The following is a 26,164-nucleotide window of genomic DNA, read 5'->3' on the forward strand; positions in this document are numbered from 1 at the left end:
CCCGCCGAGTCCCTAAGGGCTGGGTGTGCAGCCATGACGTTGTAGGGCGCGGGATGGATGTTGCCGCTGCAGAGTGCGAGCGTGTGGCTTCCTGGAAGAAGATGTCCAAAGAGGTAGGCGGGTTGCAGGGAGGACTGGACAGGGGCTGAGGAGGTCAGCTCAGAAACTAGATTGGAGTTCTAAGAAGGAAGTTTAGAAGCCATCCAGACTTGTGGGCGCCGTTGAGCACCTACTGGGTACCAGGTACCGAATACTTCAACATCACCATCATTTTAACTTCTGGCTGCAGATTTTTGTTAGCCCGATTTTAAGGATAAGAGGAAATCGAAGCTGGGGTATTACTGTATTCATAGCTGCACAAAGGTTAGGGCGAAAGTTTTCCACCGCCTGAGGTTATGCAATGCGTGTGGGTCTGCGCTTACTGGGGAAGCTGCGGATGGGGGAGGTCGGTGTTTACTGAGGATTGCTGTGAGGGTTAGAAACTACCTTTGCAAATCGCCCGGCGCAGTACCTGGCACTGGGAGAGGTTATGATTATCATTTTCTAACTTGTTTTCCTGTGTTTTGGGCAGTGGTTCTTTTTCTGAGTCTAATGAAGGTTATGGATATTGGTCAACCTCTCTCTCTCTCTTTCTCTCTCTCTCTCTCTCTCACACACACACACACACAAACGTACACACACTTGCCTACAATATCAGGGGATTCTTAGAAACCCATGGCACCATCGTTGTCATAAATAATAGCAATGATGCTGATGATAACAGTCACTAAGTACTTGCTGTGTGCCAGCTGTGGCTGCAAGCACCCTGCAGGTAGTCACATTTGTTGTTGTTAGGTGCTGTCCAGTCGATTTTGACTCAGAGCAACCCCATGGGACAGAGGAGAACTGGCTGGTAGGGTTCTCTAGGCTGTAATATTTATGGGAGCAGATCACCAGGTCTTTATCCTCCCCTGGAGCTGCTGGTGGACTTAAAGCCCCAAGCTTTGGGTTAGCAGCTGAGCCGTTCACCATTGTGTCGCCAGGGCTTCTAGTCGTATTTAGTGGTACGGACTGTACGGATCCACAGATCCAGGCTGAGAACCCGATCAACAACAGGAGGAAGCAGTAACGCAGATCCAAGCGGCTAGCTTCACGTCATAGCCTTATCTCCAGAGGCTGTGTACCTTGCCCAGAGTAAAACAGCTAGTAGTGCTGGAGTTAGGATGGCGCTTGGCCCACCTGTCTCCAGAGCCCAGGGTCTTTCTGTGATGTCACCCTGCCCTTGAATTTCCCAGCCCAGTTTTCACTATGACGCCTTTGAGCCCTGGCTCCAAAATGGTGTCTCTTGTTATTTTCTCAATTAAGCCTGAACATCTTGGCCTGGCATTGAAGACCCTCCAGTCCCCAGCCCCAGCTTCTCAGCCTCACCTTGGCCACTGTTTCCAAACGCCTTTGGATCCTCCCTCCTCACCCCCTGTTGTTGACTGTGCTGTGTCTTCCCCTTGGGGGGCCCTCCTTCCATCTTCAGCAGTCGGAGTTATATCCTCTCACCCAAGACCAGGCCCGTACCCTCCCCTGCAGTGGCCACCCAGCTCTCTGGCCTCCAGTGGTGTAGGTGCTGAAAGAGTGGTACACAACATCCCATTAACTGGGACGCATTTATGGGACCTCATCTCCCTTTCATTTAAGGATGTCTCTGGCTAAAGCCTTGGTCAACTCTAGCATACCTCTAGGCCATGGAACAGTAATGGCTGGATCTGAGTGCCTCTCGATGCTGTATCTGACCAGTTGTCATCGAGTCAACCCCAACTCCTGGTGACCCCATATGTGTCAGAGTAGAACTGCGCTCCATAGGGTTTTCAATGGCTGATCCCCAGGCCTTTTTCTGAGGTGCCTCTGAGTGGACTCGAACCACCAGCCTCTCCGTTACCAGTCGAGCGAGTTAACTGTTGGCACCGCCCAGGGACTGTGGGGTTGTATCTGAAGCGCCTAATTAATTAGTAGAGGCAGAGTGGGTCAGGGGTGGCCAGGCTGGAGGTTGGGGAGCCTGGGATATTGGGGAGGGTACTGCTGAAGTTAGAGAGTAGCATCCAGGCTTGCAGGGGCGGGGAGGGGGGAGGAGGCCATGCTCTGTGCTGAGAACACAGCCTTATAGAACCCATGTCTGTGCCCACAGGAGTTGGAGACTCAGTACAGCCCAAGCAGATGGGTCATCCGGCTGGGAGCAGAGGAGGCATTGAGGACATACTCACAAATAGGAACCCAGGGTACTGTGTGACCTCCCCCTGGCCACTTCGGGTGGGCTTTATCTTGTGGCGGCAGTTCAGAATGCTGGGGGTGGGGAGGGCTATATCCCAAGCACCAGGTGCCGGAGAGGCATCCTTGATGGGGGCGGTGGAGGCAGGAAAGGCCCTGTCAACCAAGCTCGGCAACCCCCCTGCTTGGTCAGCTGTGCCCAGGCCCTGAGGGTCATACTCCAGGGTTGGCGAAGCGGAAGTGAAGTAAAAAAAGGAGGCCCCCACTCAGCTGCTGAACGTGGGCTGTTTTGCTTTTTATAAAAGAAACAGTTTTTTTTTTTCCTTAAAGAAATCAGGGCTTGGGAGCCTGTGAGCGCTGAAGTCTTGTGGTTAATTTCCATGGCTGCCCATGTCCCCAGAGTTCTGTACCATGATTTTCCCTTTCAGCTTGTAGCAGTTTTAAACTTCCCAAAGCCAGAATTTGAGATCACTGGTTTATTTACAAAGCACCAACAAGGGTTTCTTAATCACCCCACACCCCGACTGTCCTCATGCCCTTGGCCCTCCCCCTACGCCTCTGTCCAGTTCTCAAGGGACATTTCGATGGACTTTTCCAGAGTTGCTACAGTTTGGGTAAGCCATGGAGTCAAGCACTTAGCTAAGCGTCGGTGCCGGCTGGGGAAGCAGGCGCTGAGAAGGAAGCCGCCAGCTCCGGTGGGAAATCGGTGTTGGCAGAGCTGTGTTGTAAAGCCAGCAGAACAGAGCTGGCCTCCCAGAGTGTCTGCCTGGGCCTCCAGGGTTGGTGCTCCTCCAAACTGAGGTAACGCAGGAGGAGGAACAGGTTCGTTGGGGCTTTGTTCCACCACCCTCCTTGACCTCGTCATGTCCTGGCTTCTTCAAGGTCCAGTGCTGTTCTCATCTTTGTGCCAAATACGTCTGTCTGTCTTTGCTCAATAAATACTTGGGCGTGTGGTGAAACAGACATGAGCTTGTAGAAATCTGTTTTTGTCTGTCTTACTTGTCTGGAGGGGTAGAAGAGCTGATTTCCTTGAGAAAGGAAGTCAGACATAAAAAGCAAGTACAGACTCAAGTAACTAGACTATGCCGTCTTTGCTTACGCTGTTGCTGTGTTCCATCGAGTTGATTCCCACTCATATGACCCTATAGGACAGAGTAGAACGGCCCCACAGGGTTTCCTAGCCTGTAAGCTTTATGGGAGCAGATTGCCAGGTTTTTTCTCCTGCAGAACTGCTGGGTGGGTTTGAACTACAGACCTTTCAGTTTTGATAAGCAGTTGAGTATTTAACCATTGTGCTACAGCGCTCTTTCTTTGCTTATGCTTCCCCATATCTTTAGAAGTAGACTGCCAGGTCCTTCTTCCTAGTCTGTTTTAGTCTGGAAGCTCTGCTGAAACCTGTCCACCAGGGTGACCCTGCTGGTATTTGAAATACTAATGGCATGGCTTCCAGCATCACAGCAACATGCAAGCCACCCCAGTAGGACAAACCGACAGGCGTGTGGGGATCTTTAGAATGAAATTTATCCCGTTTCCACTGCTGAAATCTTACTGACTCTGAAGGACCCGTGCACCTAAGCAGGTTCATTATCGGGGTATTTATCTTACGGGATAACTGAAAAAAACTAAATAGCCAATAAAAAAAAAACTAGATAGGTGAATGTTGGTTCATCAATTCCGAATATTATGCAGTCATTAAAACAAAAATTGTAAAATTTTTTTAAAAAGCAAGTGCAGACCTAGAGTGTACTGCTACTGTACTGGAAACGGTCTCAATAACATCTCCCTTTCTGGCTCTCTCTCTCTCTCTGTAAGCCCTCTGGAGAGCTTTAAGTTAACTTGATTTCACTGCCGTTCCCTTTTCCGATGCTCACATCGACCTGGTGTTGCTGCAGGTATAACTGACCCATTTCAAAGATGAGGAACATGAGGCTGATGTTAGGGCCAGGATTAGGGTAAGGCGAGTGAGGCAGCGTCTCGCATGTGCAGGGTCAGGTCCTGTTTTTATTTTATTTTATTTTTGTTACTATTTTATTGTGTTTTTGATGAAAGTTTACACAGCACATTGGGTTCCCATTTCACAATTAGTACACACATTGCTCAGTGACCCTGGTTACATTTTCTACAACATGTCAACATTCACTTCCAGTAATCTGGTTTCCCTTTCCCCTGACCTTTTCATCTTTGCTTTAGAGTAATTGTTGACCACTTGGTCTCATGTAGATGATTTTTTAAATGTGCACAGTACTCATGGGTAGGATTCTTTATCTTATGAGCCAATCCATTATTTGCTTAAAGGTGGTCTCGGGGTAGTTTCTGTGCCAGGTTTATGGAGTCTCTCAGGGCCATAGTCTCACAGAATTCTCTAGTCTCAATGGGTCCAGTAAGTCTGAACTTTTTAAGAATTTAAGTTCTATATTTTTCTCCCCTTCTCTCAGGATCCACCTATTGTGGCCCTGATCAGAATGGTCATTAGTGGTAGCCGGGCACCATCCAGCTCTTCTGATCTCAGGGCAGATGAGGCCATTTTATTTAAAATTTTGATAGTTCCTTGTGAGTTTTTTTTTTTTTTGTATTATTTATGATTTTTAAATTTTATTTATTTTATCATTACTGAGGATGTACACATCAGTCCCTCGTGGATTTTTTACATTAATGTTGATTTCTTAAAATACCACATTAAATGGTCTTTATCTTGATTGCTGAGCTTTTGGGCACCCTCTTAAAGCTTGTGTCCAAGGGGAGTGCCTCACTCACCTCCCCCTAGTCCTAGCCCTCCCCGGTGAGGTTAAGTCCCTTCTGCAAGCTCACACACCTAGTGACCATCAAAACTGCTTCCCCAAGCTGAGCTTCCAGGAAAGAGTAGAGCCATTGAAACAGGGTGGTGACAGGCCAGGGGGGTGTCAGGATAAGCGTCCCCCAGCTGGCCTCTGCTGGTGGAGTCCCTAGACCTCATCACTGCTGCGTGTGGGTCTCAGAGGTTGCCTCGTTGGACTCAAACTTACAGGACGCTGAAAGAGATGTAGAGGAAATAATTAAAAAGGAAGCCTCCTGCCAACCCGGGGGACCCTTGGATGGTGCAAAGGGTTAAGGGCTCAGCTGCTCACTGAAAGGTTGGAGGTTCAAGTTCACCCAGAGGCGCCTCGGAAGAAAGGCTTGGTGATCTGCTTCCGAAGGCTCACGGCCATTGAAAACCCCATGGAGCACAGTTTTACTCTGACACATATGGGGGCACCATTAGTTGGAATTGACTCAGCAACAGCTGGTTTTGGTACCAACACAGAAAACCTCCCCACAAAAGTAAAAGAGAAAGAAAAAAGTTTTATGATTGAATAAGCATTTGATCAGACAGCAACAGACATCTCAGGCAGTTTGCTAGAGAGACTGCAAAAACGGAAGATATCTCACCGTTTTGCATAGCCAGCAGATACAACCCCAGTGCATGCATGTTCTCAGCATTAACGGTGTCTAGCCCTCAAACGGAAACCCTGGTGGCGTAGTGGTTAAATGCTACGGCTGCTAACCAAAGGGTCGGCAGTTCGAATCCGCCAGGCACTCCTTGGAAACTCTATGGGGCAGTTCTACTCTGTCCTGTAGGGTCGCTGAGTTGGAATCGACTTGACGGCACTGGGTTTGGTTTGGTTTGGTTTGGTTTTTTTAGCCCTCAAACAGGAAGCCTGGGCAGCCTTATTTGTCATACATGCTCCACCCTAAAACCCAAATTCATTGCCCTTGAGTTGATTCCGACTCATAGCGACCCTACAGGACAGAGTAGAACTGCTCCACAGGGTTTGCAAGGCTGTCATCTTTACGGAAGCAGATTGCCACATCTTTGTCTCATAGAGCAGCTGGTGGATTTGAACTGGCGACCTGTCGGTTAGGGGTGGAGCACTAACCACTGCACCACCAGAGCTTCTAGTCCATCCTAGTCACCTGGTGATTGGGGTGGCCCCCTGTGCTAGCAAGGAGCCCTGGTGGCACAGTGGTTAGGAGCTTGGCTGCAAACCGAAAGATTGGCGGTTCGAACCCACCAGCTGCTCCAAAGGAGAAAGATGTGGCCATTTGCTTCTGTAAAGATTTACAGCCTTGGAAATTCTGTGGAGCAGTTCTTCTGTCCTATACGGTGGCTATGAGTTGGAATCAACTTGAGGGCAATGGGTTTATTTATTTTGGCTTCTGGCTAGCGGATTGCCTCAATCCAAAGGAAAATGAGCCTTCTCATCTCTATGACAAGGGGGGAGTTAAGCTTGGAGCCAGGTGGCTGCCTGAGCTAGGCTCCTACCCGCCCACAGAAACTGGGGGATAGGATGCAATCTTCCTTGATGACTGCTATTGAGGGAGTTGGCTCCCAGGTCCTTGAGAAAAACATTCTTTGTTGTATTGCTGGCAAGAGACTTATTGAGCTTTTAAAAAGTCACAAAGCAGTAAGTGGAGTCCCTGGGTGGTACAAATGGCTAAGTCCTCAGCTACTAACGAAGAGGGTGGCAGTTTGAATCCATCCTGAGGCACTTTGGAAGAAAGGCCTGGCAATCTGCTTCTAAAGATCACAACCACTGAAAACCCTCTGGGGCAGTTCTACTCTGACATACATGGGGTCGCCATGAGCTGGAGTTGACTTCATAGCAGCTGGGGTGTGGGCAAGCTGTGAGCCACACAGAATAGGGATTTCTGCCGGTTTTGAAGAGACCTGGAGATCCCAGATACCTAGAACAGTACCAACACTGGGTGCTGTTCCCACAGATATTTGTTTGCTAAACGAATGAAGAAGCTGGGAGTAGATGGGGTCTTCTCTTAAATTGCTGCCACCGCAGGTCTAGACCCTGGGTCCCCAGCCTTCTGTACCTGTCTCACTGGTCTCCCCGTTAGTCTTGGGGTGCGCTGGCCTTTGCGGCCCCTAGTTGTCTAACAGCATTCCGGTTGGGTCTATGGAACCAGCCCCCCAGGCCTTTAGCTCTAAGAGCTTTGACATTTCGGGGCGTGCATAATAGAAACCCCATTTTTGCTTCAACAAAAAAGGATGTCTGTAGTAAGGTTTGTTCTGGGGCATCTTATCAGAATCGACTCGACGGCAATGGGTTTAGTTTGGTTTGGGGCATCATATTGAAGCCTCCCTGTGTTCCTGTCCTTGGGTGCAGGGCCCAGTGGGGGTGGTATTCACGCTTTGGGGGGAAGCTGTGTGTTGGCTCATTCTCCTCTGTCCCTGCATCCCAGCCACCCACTGTCACCCACTGGGCCACCTCCATCACCTGTCGGGCCAGCTCCTAGGGAGAGGCGATTTCTCTTTCTCAGAGTCAGCTGAGTTTTTGAATATCTGAGGCCACTTTTGTGCATGGTGATGAACGCCGACAGCCGCTTGCTGTTAGTTGCTATTCCATTTAGCTCATAAATCGCGTCATCTTTTTCTTACTGTAGCACAGCATGAATGTAGTCCGTTCACATCTGCTTTAAGAACTTCTGTGTTAATTAAATCCCTCCTTTTTAACAAGCCCACTCTGTCGAAGAGCCGGGGAGGCAGCAATCATTCTCACACTGGGCTGGTGGGGGTGGGCTTGGCAAGCAGCCACGACAGAGAGCAACCGCAGAGACTTCACAGTGACAAAGGCACACACCTTTGGCCCAGAAATTCCACTTCCAGAGCCATTCCCACAGCTAGTTGTACACAAGGCCGGGACGTGTGTACAAGGCTCCCGCTGCAGGGTTGTTTGTGATAGCACAGGCCTGGGGACAGCTCACATGTCTCTTGGTGGAGGATTCGTTCGCTCCTTTATTGATTCATTTAGTAAATACTCAGTGAGCGCCTCGTATGCTTTGGCAGCTGACCTAGGTGTTTGGATGGATCAGGGAACAAAATAGACCAATCTGTGCCAGTGTAGAGTTGTGATTCTCCTGTCGCTAGCTGCTGTTGGGTCCGCTCTGACTCAAGGCAGTCCCAAGCACAAAAGAACAAAACGTCGCCTGATCCTGCACCATCTTCACGACCGTTGATATGCTCGACTCCATTGTCGTGGCCGCTGTGTATTTTGAGGGCAGTTCTACTCTGTCCTATACGGTCGCTATGAGTCGGAATCGACTCAACGGCACTGGGTTTTTGGGTCCAACCTGGGGGTCATCTTCCAGCACCGTATCAGTAATATTCTGTTGTCATCTATAGGGTTTTCATTGGCTGATTTTCAGAAGCAGATCACCAGGCCTTTCTTCCTAGTGTGGAAGTTCTGCTGAAACTTGTCCACCACGGGTGACCCTGCTGGTATTTGAAATATGGGTGGCATAGCTTCCAGTGTCACAGCAATATGCGGTCGCCACAGTACGACAGGCAGGTGGTGGCATTCTTAGGGGATTCGGACGTAAGCATAACGAATAAGTAAATATCATAGGATGGTGTAAATGGTTAACGCCCTTGGCAGCTAACCGAAAGCTTGGCAATCCGAGTCTACCCAGGGGCACCTTGGAAGAAAAACCTGGTGATCTGCTTCTGAAAAATCAGCCATTGAAAACCCTGTGGAGCACAGTTCTACTCTGACACACACGGGGCCAACATGAGTCTGAGTCAGCTGGACAACAACTGGATTTTATAGTCTGCTCCAAAAAACACAGTTGCTCTTGAGGCAGTTCCAACTCATGGCAACCCGGTGTGTTGCAGAACACACTTGCTCCATAGGGTTTTCAAGGCTGTGGCCCTTGGAAAGCAGATTGCCAGGCTTTTCTTCTGAGGTGCTTCTGGGTGGATTCAAACCACCAGCCTTTCAGTCAGTAGTCGAGCACTTAACCATCCAGGGACTCCCATAGTCTGTTACTAAACCAAACCAAACCTGTTGCCATCTAGTTGATTCCAACTCATAGCGACCCTATAGTCTGTTAGAAGTATGTAATTGCCTTAGGAAAAGATGGAGCAGGTGAGAGGATGGCGGAGTGGGTGTTAGGATCAGGTGAGCAGGGGAGCACAGATTTTGGAGGGCCCTGGGCCAGGTGGAGGGATTTGCACCCAGGTGGAAGCAGGGAGATCAGGGCTGCCACTGCCTTCCAGGTGGGGGCTGTGGGGTGGGGTGAGGATGACAGGATTCCGGATACCTGGGTGGGAGAGGCAGAGCCACGTGGATTTCCTGATCCGCTTGATGTGAGAAACAGGCATCGATGAGGAAGCCAGGGTTTGTGGCCTAAGCAACTGGCAGGACTGGTTACATTAGTTAACCTGCATCCATAGAGTAGAATACTATTGTTGTTTGTTGCTGTCAAGTTGATTCCGAAACATGACGACCCCAGGTGACAGAGTAGAACTGACCCATAGAGTTTTCTAGTCTGTATCTTCACAGGAGCAGATTGCCAGGTCTTTCTTGGCTGGTAGGTTCAGGCCACCAACGTTCCAGTTAGCTGCCCGAGGCTTATCTGTTGCACCTCCTGGGCTCCTTAGGGTGGGATCCTAAGTAATTGTTTAAAAAAGGAAAGAAAAGAATGAGAAAGCCCTCTGTGTGCTGATGAGAAAAGATCTCAGGGATTTTTCAAGTGAAACAAGCAGGAGAAAAAAAATGCTTTGAATTTGCTGCCATGCGGATGACAGGGAGGGGAATCCCACAGCCCTGTAGTTTTGTACATTCGGGAAGAAGCTCTGCAAACATCCGTAAGACATGAATAATTGTGGTTACCTTGGCGGAGGAGGGGGAGATGGAGCATTGGACTGAAAACCCTTTTGTATATATTTTTAATCATATAAATGTATTAGTTCTTTAAAAAAAGAAACCATTAACTTTATTTTTATTAACACTCAATTACCTTATAGTTTTCACAGATTAAATCCCTCTAAGCATTTAAACACCATTTACAAAATGCAATTAAGTTCTTATTAAACCAAACCCGTTGCCTTCAGTCGATTCCGACTTATAGTGACCTAATAGGACAGAGTAGAACTGCCCCATAGAGTTTCCAAGGAGCAGCTGGTAGATTCGAACATGCTGACCTTTTGGTTAGCAGCCAAGCTCTTCACCACTGCGCCACTAGGACTCCAGGTTTTTATTAAGTGCTTCAAACTATAATCACAACTGTAATGTGTTTGATTTAATTAAGCCAAACCAGAAGGCAAATTTACATTTAATTCTATCAAACAGAATCTGTGGTTCTGATTGTGAAATAAAATTATGTTTTGTTTTATGCAAACGGAGAGTTCATTTGCCCATGACACTGTTGTTGCTAGGTGCCGTTGAGTCAGTTCCTCATAGCAACCCTATGTAGACAAAGTGAAACACTGCCTGGTCCTGCGCCATCCTGACAATTGCTATGCTGGAGCCCATTGTTGCAGCCGCTGTGTTAATCCATCTCGTTGAGGGTCTTCCTCTCCTTTGCTGACCCTTTGCTTTACCAAGCATGATGTCCCTCCTGGTAACATGTCCTAAGTATGTGAGACCAAGTCTCAACACCCTCACTTGTAAGGAACATTCTGGCTGTACTTCTTCCAGGACAGATTTATTCGTTCATTCTTCTGGCAGTCCATGGTGTATTCAATATTCTTCCCCAACACCATAATTCCAAGGCATCAGTTCTTCTTTGGTCTTCCTTATTCATTGTCCTGCTTTCGTATGCATATGAGGTGATTAAAAACACCATGGCTTGGGTCAGGTGCCCCTTAGTCCTCAGAGTGACATCTTTGCTTTTTAACACTTGAAAAAGGTCTTTTGTAGCAGATTTGCCCAACGTAATATGTCATTTGATTTCTTGATTGCTGCTTCCATGGGCATTGATTATGGATCCAAGTAAAATGAAATCCGACTGGAAGAGATCGATCTTTGTGGTGCAGAAACTGTCAAACATTGTCATTAATATCACACGCAAGGAAAATTCTGCTGAGGATCATTCAAAAGTGGCTGCAGCAGTACATCGACAGGGAACTGCCAGAAATTCAAGCTGGATTCAGAAGAGGACTTGGAACCAGGGATGTCATTGCTGATGTCAGATGGATCTTGGCTGAAAGCAGAGAATACCAGAAGGATGTTGACCTGTGTTGTGTTGACTATGCAAAGGCACTCGACTGTTTGAATCATAACAAAGTATATATAACATTGTGAAGAATGGGAATTCCAGAACACTTAATTGTGCTCATGCAGAACCTGTACATAGAACACGAGGCAGTCATTCCAACAGGACAAGGGAGTGCTGTGTGGTCTAAAGTCAGGAAAGGTGTGCGTCAGGGTTGTATCCTTTCACCATGTTTATTCAATCTGTATGCTGAGCAAATAATCCAAGAAGCTGAACTATATGAAGAAGAACAGGGCATCGGAATTGGAGGAAGACTCATTAACAACCTGAGATATGCAGATGACACAACCTTGCTTGCTAAAAGGGAGACCAAAAAAAACCAAGCCTATTGCCGTCGAGTTGGTTCCGACTCATAGCAACCGTCTAGGACAAAGTAGAGCTGCCCCATAGGGTTTCCTAGAAACAGCTGGTGGATTCAAACTGTTGACCTTTTTTGGTTAGCAGCCATAGCACTTAACCACTTACTGATGAAGATCAGCCTTTGGTATATAAAAAAAAACAAAAACAAACCCACTGCTGTCAAGTCGATTCCAACTCATGGCGATCCTATAGAAGAGAGTAGAACTGCCACATAGAGTTTCCAAGGAGTACCTGGCGGATTCAGACCGCTGAACTCTTGGTTAGCAGTCGTAGCACTTAACCACTACACCACCGGCGTTTTGGATTACACTTTAACAGAGAGAAAACGAAAATCCTCACAACTGGACCCACAGCACTATAGGTCATCTTATTAAATGATAGAAACCTAAGTGCTGTATAATCATGTGTATAAGTAACTTAAAGCTTATAGTCATGCCTTATTAAACTGTAACTAGCCTTTTGAAGGAAACCCTGGTGGCGTAGTGGTTAAGTGCCACAGCTGTGAACCAAAGGGTTGGCAGTTCAAATCCTCCAGGCGCTCCTTGGAAACTCTATGGGGCAGTTCTACTCTGTCGTATAGGGTCGCTATGAGTTGGAATCGACTCGACGGCACTGGGTTTGGTGTTTTTTTAGCCTTTTGAAACAGCCGGTCTGGTTTCACATAATTGTATTTAGGTGACCAGGCTCATGGAAACACTGGAAACTTGTTCTTTCGGAAGACAATGAACAAGTTGGGTTTCCAATCCAGAGGTCTTGAAACCATGGCTCACTGATGTGGCGATTGTCTTAGTAAGGTTTCTGTTTCTCTATTCTTTATAGTGTTTGAACACATACTGCTTTCTTATAAGATTTATGTATTCTGACATAATCGTTAGCCAGTCAAAATTTTTTTGTTCTGAGTCCCTTAATTTCATGAGGGACTCTGAACAAAAAAATTTTGAAATTATGTATATGCACTCTAAAAACCTTATTTAATCAGAGCACGGATTTACTCGGTACTGTGCTGCCCACCTTAAAGTTTTCTATTAAACCTGCATAGCAATCTGTTAATTGTGTTCTGAGTTGTTTATTTTTGACATAATAAGTTAAAACGTATCTATTTATGCAACATGTCCCTGGCAAGGTCATGGAATCTCCGTAGACACATCCAAACTCCCTGAGGGACCAAATTACTGGGCTGTGAGGACCATGGTCTCGGGGAACACCTAGCTCAACTGGCATAACAGTATGTAAAGAAAATGTTCTACATTCTACTTTAGTGAGTAGCATCTGGGGTCTTAAAAGCTTGTGAGCGGCCATCTAAAATACTCCACTGGTCTCACTCCATCTGGAGCAGGGAAGAATGAAGAAAACCAAAGACACAAGGCAAAGATTAGTCCAAATGACCAATGGACCACAACTACCACAGCCTCTGCCAGACTGAGCCCAGCACAACTAGATGGTGCCCAGCTACTACCACCAACTGCTCTGACAGGGATCACAATAGAGGGTCCCAGACAGAACTGGAGAAAAATGTAGAGCAAAATTCTAACTCAAAAAAAAATTTTAAAAACCAGACTGGTCTGACAGAGACTGGAGAAACCCTGAGAGTATGGCCCGGTGACACCCTTTTATTTCAGTAATAAAGTTACTCCTGAGGTTTACCCTTCAGCCAAAGATTAGACAGGCTCATAAGACAAAACGAGACTAAATGGGCACACCAGCCCTGGGGCAAGGACCGACTAGAAGGCAGAAGGGGACAAGAAACCTGGTAATGGGGAACCCAAGGTTGAGAAGGGGAGAATGTTGACATGTGGGGTTGGCAACCAATGTCACAAAACAATACGTGTATTAATTGTTTAATGAGAAACTGTTTGCTCTGTAAACCTTCATACAAACTACAATTAAAAAAAAATTTCGTTACTTTTTTCTGCTAAGTGGCTGAATTCCACCCTGCAAAGCATGTCCTTTGGCATGTGGGCACATTGGAGCCTGGTATGGATTGAATTGTGTCCCCAAAAACATATGCTGAAGTACCATCCCTTGTTCCTGTGAATGTGACCTTGTTTGGAAATAGGGTTGTCTTAGTCACCTAGTGCTGCTATAACAGAAACACCACAAGTGGATGGCTTTAACAAAGAGGAATTGATTCTCTCACAGTCCAGCAGACTAGAAGTCTGAATTCAGGGCGGTGCCTCCAGCGGAAGGCTTTCTGTCTCTGGTGGCTCTGGAGAAAGGTCCTTGTAATGAATCAGTCTTCCCTTGGTCTGGGGGTGTCTCAGTGCAGGAGCCTCAGGTCCAGAGGGTGCACTGTGCTCCTGGTGCTGCTTTGGACACTACCTAATCTTGTAGATCTCATCAGTGTAACTGCCACTAGTCCGTCTCTTTACAGCGTAGTGATAGGATTTGTAGCACATAGGGAAGTCACATCAGAAGATAAAATGGTAGACAACCATACGAGGGGATCGCGACCTAGCCAAGTGGACAGATACTTTTGGGGGACACAACGCTATCCGTAACAAGGGTTTTTCTTTTGTTCTCTGTTGCATTCCTGAGGGGTAGGGTAAGTCCTAATCCTTATCCACTCTCAGTGGTGTTTTAAAAAAAGGGGTGACAGATACAGAGAGGGGTGACCCAGGGGAAAGACAGACGCCATGTGGTGACGGAGGCTGTTGTTAGCTGCTGTCTAGTCACACCCAGACGTGTGGCAACCCCACGCACAAGGAGATTGGACTCTTGTGATCCACAGGGTTTTCACTGGCTGGTTTTTGGAAGTAGATTGCTAGGCCTTTCATTCCTAGGCTGTTTTAGTCTGAAAGTTTCGCTGAAACCTGTTCAGCATCTTAGCAACACGGAAGCCTCCGCTGACAGACAGGTGGTAGCTGCTCATGAGGTGCGTTGGCTCAGGTCTCCTGGTCTCCTCTTTTTCAGGCCTTTTGTGTATACCCACTCCTCACTTATCAACTTGGTTAGGTTACAAAGGCCAGGTTGTTAGGTGAAAGTTGTCATTATGTGAAAATGGAGGATGACCACATCAGATCATAAAATGGAGGATGACTACATCATTACATACCTGCTAAATTACGTTATTACATAACTATCAAACCACTGAGAATCATGGCCCTGCCAAGTTGGCACATAACCGTTACAGCCAGCTTTACTCTCCCCTTGCACCACGGCATTCGTTACTGCCAGATGTACATCATTAACGCAAATAGTTGACTAGTAGATTTTTACCATTGTCGTGAACGCGAAACGTTGGTTAACAAGGTAATCAATAGGTGGAGAGTAGGTGTATACACCTAGGAGTGGAATTGCTGGGTCACATGGTAATTCTAAGGCACCTTGGTGGCTCAACAGTCCCAACAGCAACATGGAAGAAAGACCTGGTGATCTGCTTCTGTAAAGACTACAGCCAAGGAAACCCTCTGGGGCAGTTCTGCTCTGTTCCACGGCGTTGCTATGAGTTGGAACCAACTCGAAAGCACCCAACAACAACAACATGGCAATTCTATGTTTGACTTGTTGAGAAACTGCCACAGTGTTTCCACAGCAGCTGCACCATTTTATACTCCCACCAGCGATGGGTGCGGGTTCCCATGTATTCACATCCTCACCAACACCTTTTTTTTTAATAGCCATCCTAGTGGGTATGGAGTGGTTTTGATTTGCATGTCCTTAGTGACCGATGATGTTGAGCATGTTTTCATGTGCTTATTGGCCCTTTGTGTATCTTTAAAGAAATGTCTATTCAAGCCCTTTGCCCATTTTTTAACTGGGGTGGGCACTTTCTTACTGCAGATTGAACATACCGAGTCCCCTCCCACCTCCATACCTTTGCCTGTGGTGTTTATTCCCCTTAGAAGGCTCATCCTCCTTTCCATCTACCCAAATCCTAGCAGGTTTTCCAGGGGCCTGTTGACATCACTTGACCCCTCCCATCACGGCACTCAGTTATATTGTTTTGTTCTCTTTATTTCAAGTGAGTTCATATCTTGTTTCCCTAGATTATTGTCATAGTTATCTAGTGCTGCAGTAACAGAAATACTACAAGTAGATGGCTTTAACAAAGAGAAATTTATTTCCTCACGGTAAAGTAGGCTAAATTGCCGAATTCAGGGTGTCAGCTCCAGGGGAAGGCTTTCTCTCTCAGTCAGCTCTGGAGGAAGGTCCTTGTCCTCAATCTTCCCCTGGTGGAGGGGCTTCTCAGGCACAGGGACCCTGTGTCCAAAGGATGTGCTTTGCTCCTGGGCTGCTTTCTTGATGGTATGAGGTCTCCAACTCTCTGCTTGCTGCCCTTTCCTTTTATCTCTTGAGAGATAAAAGGTGGTGCAGGCCATACCCCAGGGAAACTCTCTTTACCTTGGATCAGGGAGGTAACCTGAGTAAGGGTGGTGTTACAATCCCACCCTAATCCTCTCAATATAAAATTATAATCACAAAATGGACGACAACCACACAATATTGGGAATCATGGCCTAACCAAGTTGACACACAGATTTTTGGGGGGACATAATTCAATCCATGACAATTATTTTTCCAAATACTTGGAAAAAGTTATTCTTCGTGTAGCATGGAGCGAAGTGTTGTTGCTGTTGGTTGCCGTCGATTCAGCGCCGACTCATGGTGACCTTATGTGTGATAACAGATTGTTATGTGTGGTGACCTTATGTGTGATGTATAACAGATTGAAACACTGCCTGGTGTTATGGATTGAATTAAACCAAAAACCGAACCAAACCTGTTCCTGTCAAGTCAATTCTGACTCTTAAGGACCCTGCAGGACAGAGTGGAAGTAGCCCATGTGGTTTCCAAGAAGCAGCTGGTGGATTTGAACTGCGGACTCTATGGTTAGCAGCCAAGCTCGTAACCATTGTACCACCAGGGCTCCATGAATTGAATTATGCCCTCCAAAAATATGTGTTGTAAAATCCTAATCTCTATGCCTATTGTACTAATCCCAGTTGGGAATGGGTTGTCTTTGTTATGTTAACAAGGCAGGATTAGTATAGGGTGTGTCTTAAATCAATCTCTTTTGAAATATAAAAGAGATTAAACAAGCAAGTAGAGATGGGGGAAAAGAGACACCAGGCCACATGAAGATCCTCCAGGAGCAGAAGCTCGGAAGACACAGGACCTTCCTCCAGAGCTGACAGAGAGAAAGCCTTCCACTTGTTGGCACCCTAAGTCCAGACTTCTAGCCTCCTAAATTGTGGGAGAATAAGTTTCTCTTTATTAAAGTCACCCACTTGTGGTATTTCTGTTATAGCAGCACTAAGTAACGACACCTGGTCCTGCGCCATCTTCAGGATGGCTGGTATGTTTGAGTCCATTGTTGTAAGTACTGTGTTAATCCACCTCCTTGAAGGCTGGCCCTGTACTTTACTGTGATGTCCTTTTCTAGCAATTGGGCTTTTCCAATAATGTGTCCAAAGTAAGTGGGCTGAAGTCTCGCTATCCTCGCTTCTAAGGGGCATTGTGGCTGTATTTCTTTATAAGCCTGTGATAAAATGGCGGTCTATATCAGAATGCCAGCTCCCTTACAGACGCCAGCAGGTAGTATTGGAGCCCTGCCTGAAGAAACAGCTTGGTTCCATGGTAACCACGTGCCCGTGGGATGCTCTGGAACCCAGCAATGACTGTTGTTAGAGCTTGGGGAAGCATCTTTTGTGGGAGGCCCTTACAGACTTTCAGCCAGAGAGAGGGGGCTTTCATACATTTCCATCTGGAGGTGAAATGGAAGCCGCTGCCCACTCAAGCTGAGGGGCATGTGGCTGAGGTTGTGCTGACCACAAGCGTCTGTTTCCCTGACACAGCCACCAAGCAGGCCCGGGCCAGCAGGAGGAGCCTGCTGCATGTCCCCTATGGCCACGGAGATGGGGAGAAACTGGACATCTACTTTCCTGATGGAGTTTCAGAAGGTGGGTGCGTGGGCAGTGGGTCCCACAGTAGAGCCCAGCCCGCCCCTCCTGCACCATGTTCCAGGCCCTCTCTCTTGTTTCACAGCCCTGCCCTTCTTCATCTTCTTTCACGGAGGATACTGGCAGAGTGGGAGGTGAGTGGGGGAATTTGCTTGAGTGGAGAAAGAGGGAGAGTTCTCTTTCCCTTGTGTACGGCTTTCCTGTGGCTGCTGGGACAAATGACCACAAACTGGGTGGCTTGAAGCAACCAGAATTTCTTCTGTCGCACCTCCGGAGGCCAGGAGTCTGAGACCAAGGTGCCACAGGCCCGCCTCCCTCCGAAGGCTCCTTCCTTGGCTCTTCCAGTGTCTGGTGGTTGCAGGTGTCACTCCAACGTCTGCCTCCGTCTTCACATGGCCTTTTTCCTTGTGTTTCTGTGTCTTGAATCTTCCTCTTATAAGGATGCCTGTCATTGGATTTGGGGCCCATCCTAATCCAAGAGAATCTCATCTCAAGACCCTCACCTTAACTACATCTGCAAACCTCCCCCCTGGCCCGCAAAAAAAAAAAAAAAAACCAAACCCATTGCCATCAAGTCGATTCCGACTCACCGGACAGAGTAGAGCCGCCCTGTAGGGTTTCCAAGGAGCGGCTGGTGGATCTGAACTGCCGACCTTTTGGTTAGTAGCTGAGCTCTTAACCACTGTGCCACTGGGGGTCCACATCTGCATAGACCCAGTTTTTGTTTTGTTTTTTCAAATAGTCATGAATTTTTCCTAATCCTGGAAGTCAGGAGAAGGGCGTAACTTTTAGGGCTACACAGTCCAACCCACTATACCCCATGAGAAGCAGAGCGACCAGCCATCCCAATTTGCCCAGGATGAGGGGTCTTCCAGGCAAAAGGGGTCAGATGGTCACCCTGATGGAGGCAGAGGGGTACTTGGGATTTTTAGGGCACTGTCACTCCCTAGGACTTACCCAGAAGTCGCCTATGATAGCATCTTCCCCCTTCAAGCATAGTCATCTTCGTAGTGACATTTATTGCTCCCTTGTCTTCCGTGAGAGTCTCTACACGTCCGATCACCTTCATTTCTCTATAAATAGCATTGTAAGAGAGGAGCCATAATTATCCCTGCTTAGATGTTAAATGATGTCCCCAAGGTCCCATTGCTAGCACATGGTGTAGCAAGGACTTGAACCAGGTGACTGGACCCCAGAGCCTGCTCTTTCCTGATACCATGGGGTCAGAGCAGACCAATGCTCTGGGTGGACAGGATATCTGGCCCATGGTGTGTCCAGGACTCGATGGCAGCAGTTTAGTGGCCAAATTGCTTCCAGTTGTAACATGCAGGTGTTTTTCTGTAGTAAAGACACGTCGGCCTTCATGGTGGACCCTCTGACCACCCAGGGAGTGGCCGTGGTGATCGTGGCTTATGACATTGCGCCCAAAGGTAAGGGTGGTCACTCCAGGCTTGGGAACTTTGGAGGGAAGAGGCCAGCACATGCTCTTTGTGGACCCAGCACTTGCTTTCTGGTTAGGCACCCTGGACCTGATGGTAGACCAGGTGACCCGGAGCGTCGCCTTTCTCCAGAAGCAATACCCCAGCAACAAGTGGGTGTTCTTGTGGGGCCTCACTGGGTGGGAGGACAGTGGTTTCAGTGTCTTGGATGCCGCCCAGCTGCCCACTTTGGCCTGTGGACCAGAAGGCAAATCGGGTGTCCTTGGCCCTGGTCTGCTGCTTTGGGGGGACCGAATGCAAACCTGGTTTGAAGGTACCGAAGCTTCTTCCCCCTGTTCTGGCCCAACCCAGGGGAATTTACCTGTGTGGACACTCAGCAGGAGCCCAACTGGCCGTAATGATGCTCCTGGCCAACTGGACCAAGCATGGAGTCACGCCCAACCTCAAAGGTTTCCATGGGGCTGCAGCCATCCCCCTTCCCTGGTACACCTGAGGGTCTGAACCAGCTGCTGGGAATCTAATGGCTGTGAGGGACCTGACCTGGGGGGGCTGAACCTGCCACTGGGAATCTCTTCCAGCTGTGAGGGTCCTGACCTAGGAGCTTCTGAGCCCTATAAGCAGGACCTTCCTGGCTTCCCCTCTGGTCTCTACCTCAGTCTTGCCCCCTCTGGCCCCTGGCTTCATCTTGCTCAACCCAGGGCAAACCAATGTGGTCCCTGAATGAGGGCCAGTCTGGATGGAGTGCTGCCCCCTTTAGCCTGGCCCTGGGACTGTCCTTCACTCTCGCAGGCTTGTTCCTAGTCAGTGGGATCTATGATCTGGAGCCCATCACGCACACCTCCCAGAATGACACTCTCCTCCTGACGCAGTGAGTCGCCCGCCCCACCAGCTGGGAGCCTGCAGGAAGGTTGGGTGAAGCCAGGGCTCCTCCCTGTGCTGACCACCACCCCCTCGCCAGGGAGGACGCTCAGAGGAACAGCCCACAGCTGCGCCTGCAGGCTGCCCTGAAGCCACCTGTGGCCCCCACTCCCCCCATGCTGGTTATCGTGGGCCAATACGACTCCCCTGAATTCCAGCGACAGTCCAGGGAGTTTTTCCAGGTACGCCCAGCACCTGCTTTTGGCCAGAGGTCAGGTGTCATGGAATATCTCCTTCTGTCTATACCACCACTTTATTTCACCCAAATGGTCCCCAAGACCACCCCAGATATTTAATGGACACCTGAGAGGGGCCAGGTGCTAGCACCAAGGGGCCCCATCTTTCCTGTCTGAGAGGGGCCAGGTGCTGCTAGCACCGACGGGCCCTATCTTTTCCTCTCCTGCAGCCTCACAGCCCTTTTCCTTGTGTTCCCTGCCCAGGTGCTGTGCCGAGGAGGGTGGGAGGCCACATTTGAAGAGCTCCCCGATGTGGACCACTTTGAAATCATTGAGAATCTAACCCAGAAGGGTTATGCGCTCACCCAGGTGGGCCGTGTCCCTTCCCAGCCACCTGTCTGCTCCCTTCACTGTGAACACACAGGTTCTATTAAAAAAAAACCCAAACCTTTTGCCACTGAGCCAATTTCAACTCACAGCAACTCTACAGGACAGAGTAGAACTGCCCCATAGGGTTTCCAAGGAACACCTGGTGGATTCGAACTGCCAACATTTTGGTTAGCAGCTGTAGCACTTAACCACTGTACCACCAGGTTTCCACAGGTTCTATAGGAGCCCCTAAACATAAGGAGAGGTGGGAAGGCAGAGGAGCTACCTCGGCAGATCCCTGGGCATCCAGAAAGTTGGGGGACCCCTGGGCACTGATGGCAGAAACTAAATACCACTCCTGCTTCCTATATTTACCCACCTCTGAAAAAGCCCTCATTCTGATCAGGCCTCAGGTAGTCTGCATATGAGTCTAGTCCTGGGCACACAGGTAGGATTTGTATGTGGCTGTGGTGTGGGTGGACAGTGAATAAAGAAGACCGAGGAAGAATTGACACCTTGGAATTATGGTGTTGGCGAAGAATATTGAATATACCATGGACTGCCAGAAGAACAATCAAATCTGTCTTGGAAGAAGTACAGCCAGAATGTTCCTTAGAAGCGAGGATGGTGAGACTTTTCTCACATACTTTGGACATGTTATCAGGAGGGACCAGTCTCTGGAGAAGGACATCATGCTTGGTAAAGTGGAGGGTCCTCAAAAAAGAGTAAGGTCTTCAACGAGATGGATTGACACAGTGTCTACAACAATGGGCTCAAACACAGTAACCATGGTGAGGATAGCGCAGGACTGGGCAGTCTTTCATTCTGTTGTACACAGAGTCACGATGAGTCAGAACCAACTTGACAGCACCTAACAACAACAACAACATGGTGTGGATGGAGCCCTGGTGGTGTAGTGGTTAAAGCGCTTGCCTGTGAACCGGAAGGTAGGCAGTTTGAACCCACCAGCTGCTCCACAGAAGAAAGATGTGATAGCCTGCTTCTGTAAGGATTACAGCCTTGGAAACTCTGTGGGGCAGTTCTGCTCTGTCCTGTAGGGTCGCTAGGAGTCGGAATTGACTTGACAGCAATAGGTTTATGGTGTGGGTAGGGGTCCCTGGGTGGCACAAATGGCTGAGTGCTCAACTACTAACCAAAAGGTGGACAGTTCCAGCCCACCCAGAGGTGCCTCAGAAGATAGGCCTGTCGATCTGCTTCTGAAAGATCACAGCATTTGAGCAGTTCTACTCCGAAACACACGGGGTTGCCACGAGTATTAATCGACTTGATGGCACACAGCAGCAGCATGGTGTGGGTGGGGAGAGGCAGGCATGAGAAAGTACGGGTCTGTTTCTAAGCATAAAAGCAAAAGCAAAGTCCATAAAGGAAAGGATGGGTGGATTATGGCTACATAAATATTTATTATAACTTTAATGTGGAGAATACCATAAAAAATTAAAAATCAAAGGATAAATAGGGGAAAATATTTGCCGTAGATCTGGCAGGTATGAAGTTAATATTCATCCTTTCCCCCCAGTTGGGTATTTGATTAGCTGGATTTTCAGACCAGCTGCCACCTCAGTAGGGTTTGTGTAACCAAAACAAACAAACCCATTGCCATCAAGTCGATTCCGACTCATAGGGACCGTATAAGACAGAGAGAACTGTACCATAGGGTTTCCAAGGAGTGCCTCGTGAATTCAAACTGCCGACCTTTTGGTTAGCAGCCATAGCACTTAACCACTGTGCCACCAGGGTTTCCAGGGTTTGTATAGCAGTTTTAATTCACATAGTTAATAACCTTAATATATAAAGAGCCCTTTCAAACCAATAAGAATCGTTCTTATTTCTCTTTAAAAATAGAAATAAATTGAAAAAGACAGATAAAGAATAAGAGGCAGTTTTTAAAAGAGCATAAATAACCACTAAACATGGGATAAGATTACCCACTTTGGAGAGTGGCATCTGGGGTCTTAAATGCTAGCAAGCTGCCACCTAAGATGCATCAATTGGTCTCAACCCACCTGGAGCAAGGAAGAATGAAGAACACCAAAGACACGAGGTAATTATGAGCCTAAGAGAAAGGACCACATAAACCAGAGTCTACATCAGCCTGAGACCAGAAGAACTAGATGGTGCCCGGCCATGACCAATGACTGCCCTGACAGGGAAGAAAACTTAAGAACCTCTGAGGGAGCAGGACAGCAGTGGGATGGAGACCCCAAATTCTCATAAAAAGACCAGACTTAATGGTCAGACTGGGACTAGAAAGACCCCGGAGGTCATGGCCCCCAGATCTTCTGTTAGCCCAAGACAGGAGCCATTCCCAAAGCCAACTCTTCGGACAGGGATTGGACTGGAATATGGATGGAAAATGATACTGGTGAAGAACGAGCATCTTGGATCAAGTAGGCACATGAGACTATGTTGGCATCTCCTGTCTGGAGGGGAGATGAGAAGGCAGAGGGGGCCAGAAGCTGCCAGAATGGACACAAGGAGAGAGAGTGGAGGGAAGGAGTGTGCTGTCTCACTAGGGGGAAAGCAATTAGGAGTGTATACCAAGGTGTATATCAATTTTTATATGAGTGACTTGATTTTTAAACTTTCACTTAAAGCACAATAAAAATTAATTTTAAAAAATGGGATAAGATTAAACTGCGTTAGTGAGTATAGAAACACAATTTGAGATTCCTTTTTCACATAATTGAAACTGATCTGATTATAACAAAGGCCAGTGTTGGTGAAGATGTAGTGAAGGGCACACTCTCCAGCTCTGCTGGTGGTAGCCTACATTGGCCAGATGTTCGGAGCAGAGTGTGGCTATCTTGATCCAAACCCACGGATCCAATAATTCTGCTGCTTGGAATTTGTCTAAAGGATAATCAGAGAAACACGAGGACATTGTTTGCCGCTTTATTAATATTTAGAACTTGGGAACAACCTAAATGTTCAGTGAGGTCAAACTATGGTATAATCAGGCAAGTTTGTGAATTGTCACTGTCGTTAGGTTCCGACTCATAGTGACCCTGTGTACAACAGAACCAAACACCGCACAGTCCTGTGCCATCCTCACAATCGTTACTATGTTTGAGCCCTTCGTTGCAGCCGCTGTGTCAATCCATCTCATCAAGAATCTTCCTCTTTTGCACTGACCCTCTTTTACCAAGCGTGATGCCCCCTCCAGGGATTGGTCCCTCCTGATAAAATAGGACATGGAAATTGATTCAGATGTGCTAGGTGAAAAACCTGACAAAACAGCTGATCCGGTATTGTCTTAGCTTCCTAGTGCTGCCCTGACAAAAATACCACAGGTGTGTGGCTTTAAAGAAGATAGATTTATTGTCTCGCGGTTTTGGAGGCTAGAAGTCCAAATCAGGGAATCAGCTTTAGAGGCAGGTCCTTTCATATTGGTAGCCCCTGGAGTTCTGGGGGTGGGTGGGTGTGTGTGTGTGTGTGTGTGTGTGTGGTGTGGGTGTGGGTGTGTGTGTGTGTGTGTCTCTCTCCACTCTGGCATGACCTCATTAACACAACAAGAGAAAGGCCCCTCTTCCCAAACCCAGTCGTTTTTACAGGTACAGTGGTTAGGACATCAACATAACATTTTGGGGTGTCATAATTCAGCCAATATATTCCCAGGTTTATAATAGACAGCTAGATCCATAATGGAAACCCTGGTTGGAAACTCTATGGGGCAGTTCTACTCTGTCTTATGGGGTCGCTGAGTCAGAATCGACTCGACGGCACTGGGTTTGGTTTTTTGTTTTTTTTTAAGCTCCGTAAAGGCACACATAATAAGCATAAGAAAAAGAAAACACTTATTAGTGGTATTGTAAATGCATTTTTTAAAAAATCCTTTCCCTCATTTTCTACCATGAACATGTGTTACTTCATTTTCTGTGACAACTGGGGAGAAAACAAACACCCACAAGTGACATCTCATGAAAGAATCTAAGGAAGACCAGCCTGCTTCTTCAGTCACATTCCTGGCAGAGCCTCCTCCCAGGGCTCTCGACAGGGCCTCTGCAATTCTCAGGTTTTCCCGTTTTTTCTTCCTACTGCAGATTATTTTGGGAGTAATCTTCCCGGAGTCCTGACAGCACCTGAACCCCAGCCCAGTGCTCACCTGCCTGCGAAGCTTCCAGAAGCCTTCCCACTTCCCCAGCGCTCAGGAACACCTTTGTTTGTCTCCAGGCCCCGCCCCAGCAGGAGCACATTCTTCCCACTGCTGTAAACACTAATGAAAATCTCCACCTTCTCCCTGTCCTTGCCCAGGATGGAGTGGGCTTCAGGGAGGGCTGGCCCAGGCCGGGTCAGGGCTGTGTGTGGCGTGGAGCCTCGGCAATCTGGCCCTTCTGGCTGCCGAGGGAGGGTGACAAAAAAAATTTTTTTTAAAGAATAATATTTCATCACATGGGAAAATTATATACTTATATTTAAGTATCCATAAATAAAGTTTTATTGGGACATAGCCACGCTCATTCCTTTACTAACATGGCTGCTTCCGCGTTACAACAGCAGATTTGAGTAGTTGCCACAAAGACTGTGTGGCACTCAAGGCCTAAAACATGTACTATCTGGCCCTTTACCAGGAGTCCTTGGGTCATACAGATGGTCTGTGTGCTTGGCTGCCGACCCAAAGGTTGGAGGTTCAAGTCTACCCAGAGATGCATCAGAAGAAAGGCCTGGTGATCTACGTCTGAAAAACCAGCCAGTGAAAATCCTACAGAACGTAATTCTGTTTTGACACACGTGGGTCGTGAGTCAGCACAGACTCGATGGCAACTGTTGTTTTGGGGGGAGGGGTCAAGGGTATATGCGTATTCCTTGTACTATTCTCTAGTTCAAAACGATATCAAAATAGGAAGTTACAAAGGAGTCATGATTTTAAAACAATTGAAGTTAGCAGACCTGCCAGAGCCTGGAGGGCTGATCAGGGAAGGTCTCTTATCTCTGGCTCCATCCTCCCACCCCCTGAGCTCGGGAAATGACTCTCAGAACACACTGTTCCTTCCCAGAGACAACACATTTTTAGTAGGCTGCAGGGTTTGCCCTTGCGGGGACTGCCTGCTTTGAGGAGGGCAGGGAGGAGTTTACCCCTGCGGATCAGCCTTTTCCCCTGTCCTGGTGGTGGGCCTGCTCCAGGCCCCTGGTAGCCTCCCCTGGCCCAGTAGTTAAGAGCTATGGCTGCTGGCCAAAATGTTTGCTGTTCAAGTCCACCAGGCGCTCCTCAGAAACATGGGGCAAGTCTACTCTATCCATAGGGTCACTATGTGTTGAGTTGGAATCGAGTTGACAGCAACAGGCTTAGTTTGGTTTTAACCCTACCCCGTGAGGGGACCTTCCTGGAAACCCAAGTCTGAGCCATCAGGGACTTGGCACGCCCCTTCCCTTGCCTCTTTTTAGCCCTTAAACCCATTTGGGTTTTTTTGTGGGACTTGGAGGCCTGTAAAACGCTGCTCTCTGTTGAACAAGTCGGGGCCTGTCTTGGTCTCTTGGGTTGCTTAGCACCCAACTGCTCACTAATTTGTTCCAAGTGCCTAATGAAACTTCTGCCAGCGATCAGGTCTCCATTGATTCATGCATAGAATAAGCTGGCTGGCCCAGGAAGAAGCAGACAGATCACTGGACAGAAGTGAGACTGGAGAAATAGGTCCCAGCACTTAAGAGTGTTTAGGATGTGATAAAGGTCACATTTCCAATCAGCTGCACCAAGTTGACTATTGAATAACAATGTGGGGCCAGCCTG

General features: G+C 47.8%; 1 protein-coding gene across 1 annotated transcript; it reads left to right on the top strand.

Moving 5' to 3' along the window:
• Positions 1-7: 7 nt before the first annotated feature.
• AFMID (arylformamidase) lies at positions 8-24,904 on the top strand. The gene is made up of 11 exons (XM_049860281.1): positions 8-113; positions 2,156-2,246; positions 17,412-17,516; positions 17,602-17,650; positions 18,861-18,946; positions 19,035-19,107; positions 19,307-19,404; positions 19,745-19,823; positions 19,914-20,055; positions 20,314-20,418; positions 24,480-24,904. The coding sequence occupies exons 1-11, from the start codon at positions 54-56 to the stop codon at positions 24,510-24,512; spliced, it is 921 nt and encodes a 306-aa protein (XP_049716238.1). The 5' UTR covers positions 8-53; the 3' UTR covers positions 24,513-24,904.
• The last annotated feature ends 1,260 nt before the right edge of the window (positions 24,905-26,164 follow it).

This window comes from Elephas maximus, chromosome 19, assembly GCF_024166365.1.
Source record: "Elephas maximus indicus isolate mEleMax1 chromosome 19, mEleMax1 primary haplotype, whole genome shotgun sequence".
In the NCBI taxonomy this organism is placed as follows: domain Eukaryota; kingdom Metazoa; phylum Chordata; class Mammalia; order Proboscidea; family Elephantidae; genus Elephas; species Elephas maximus.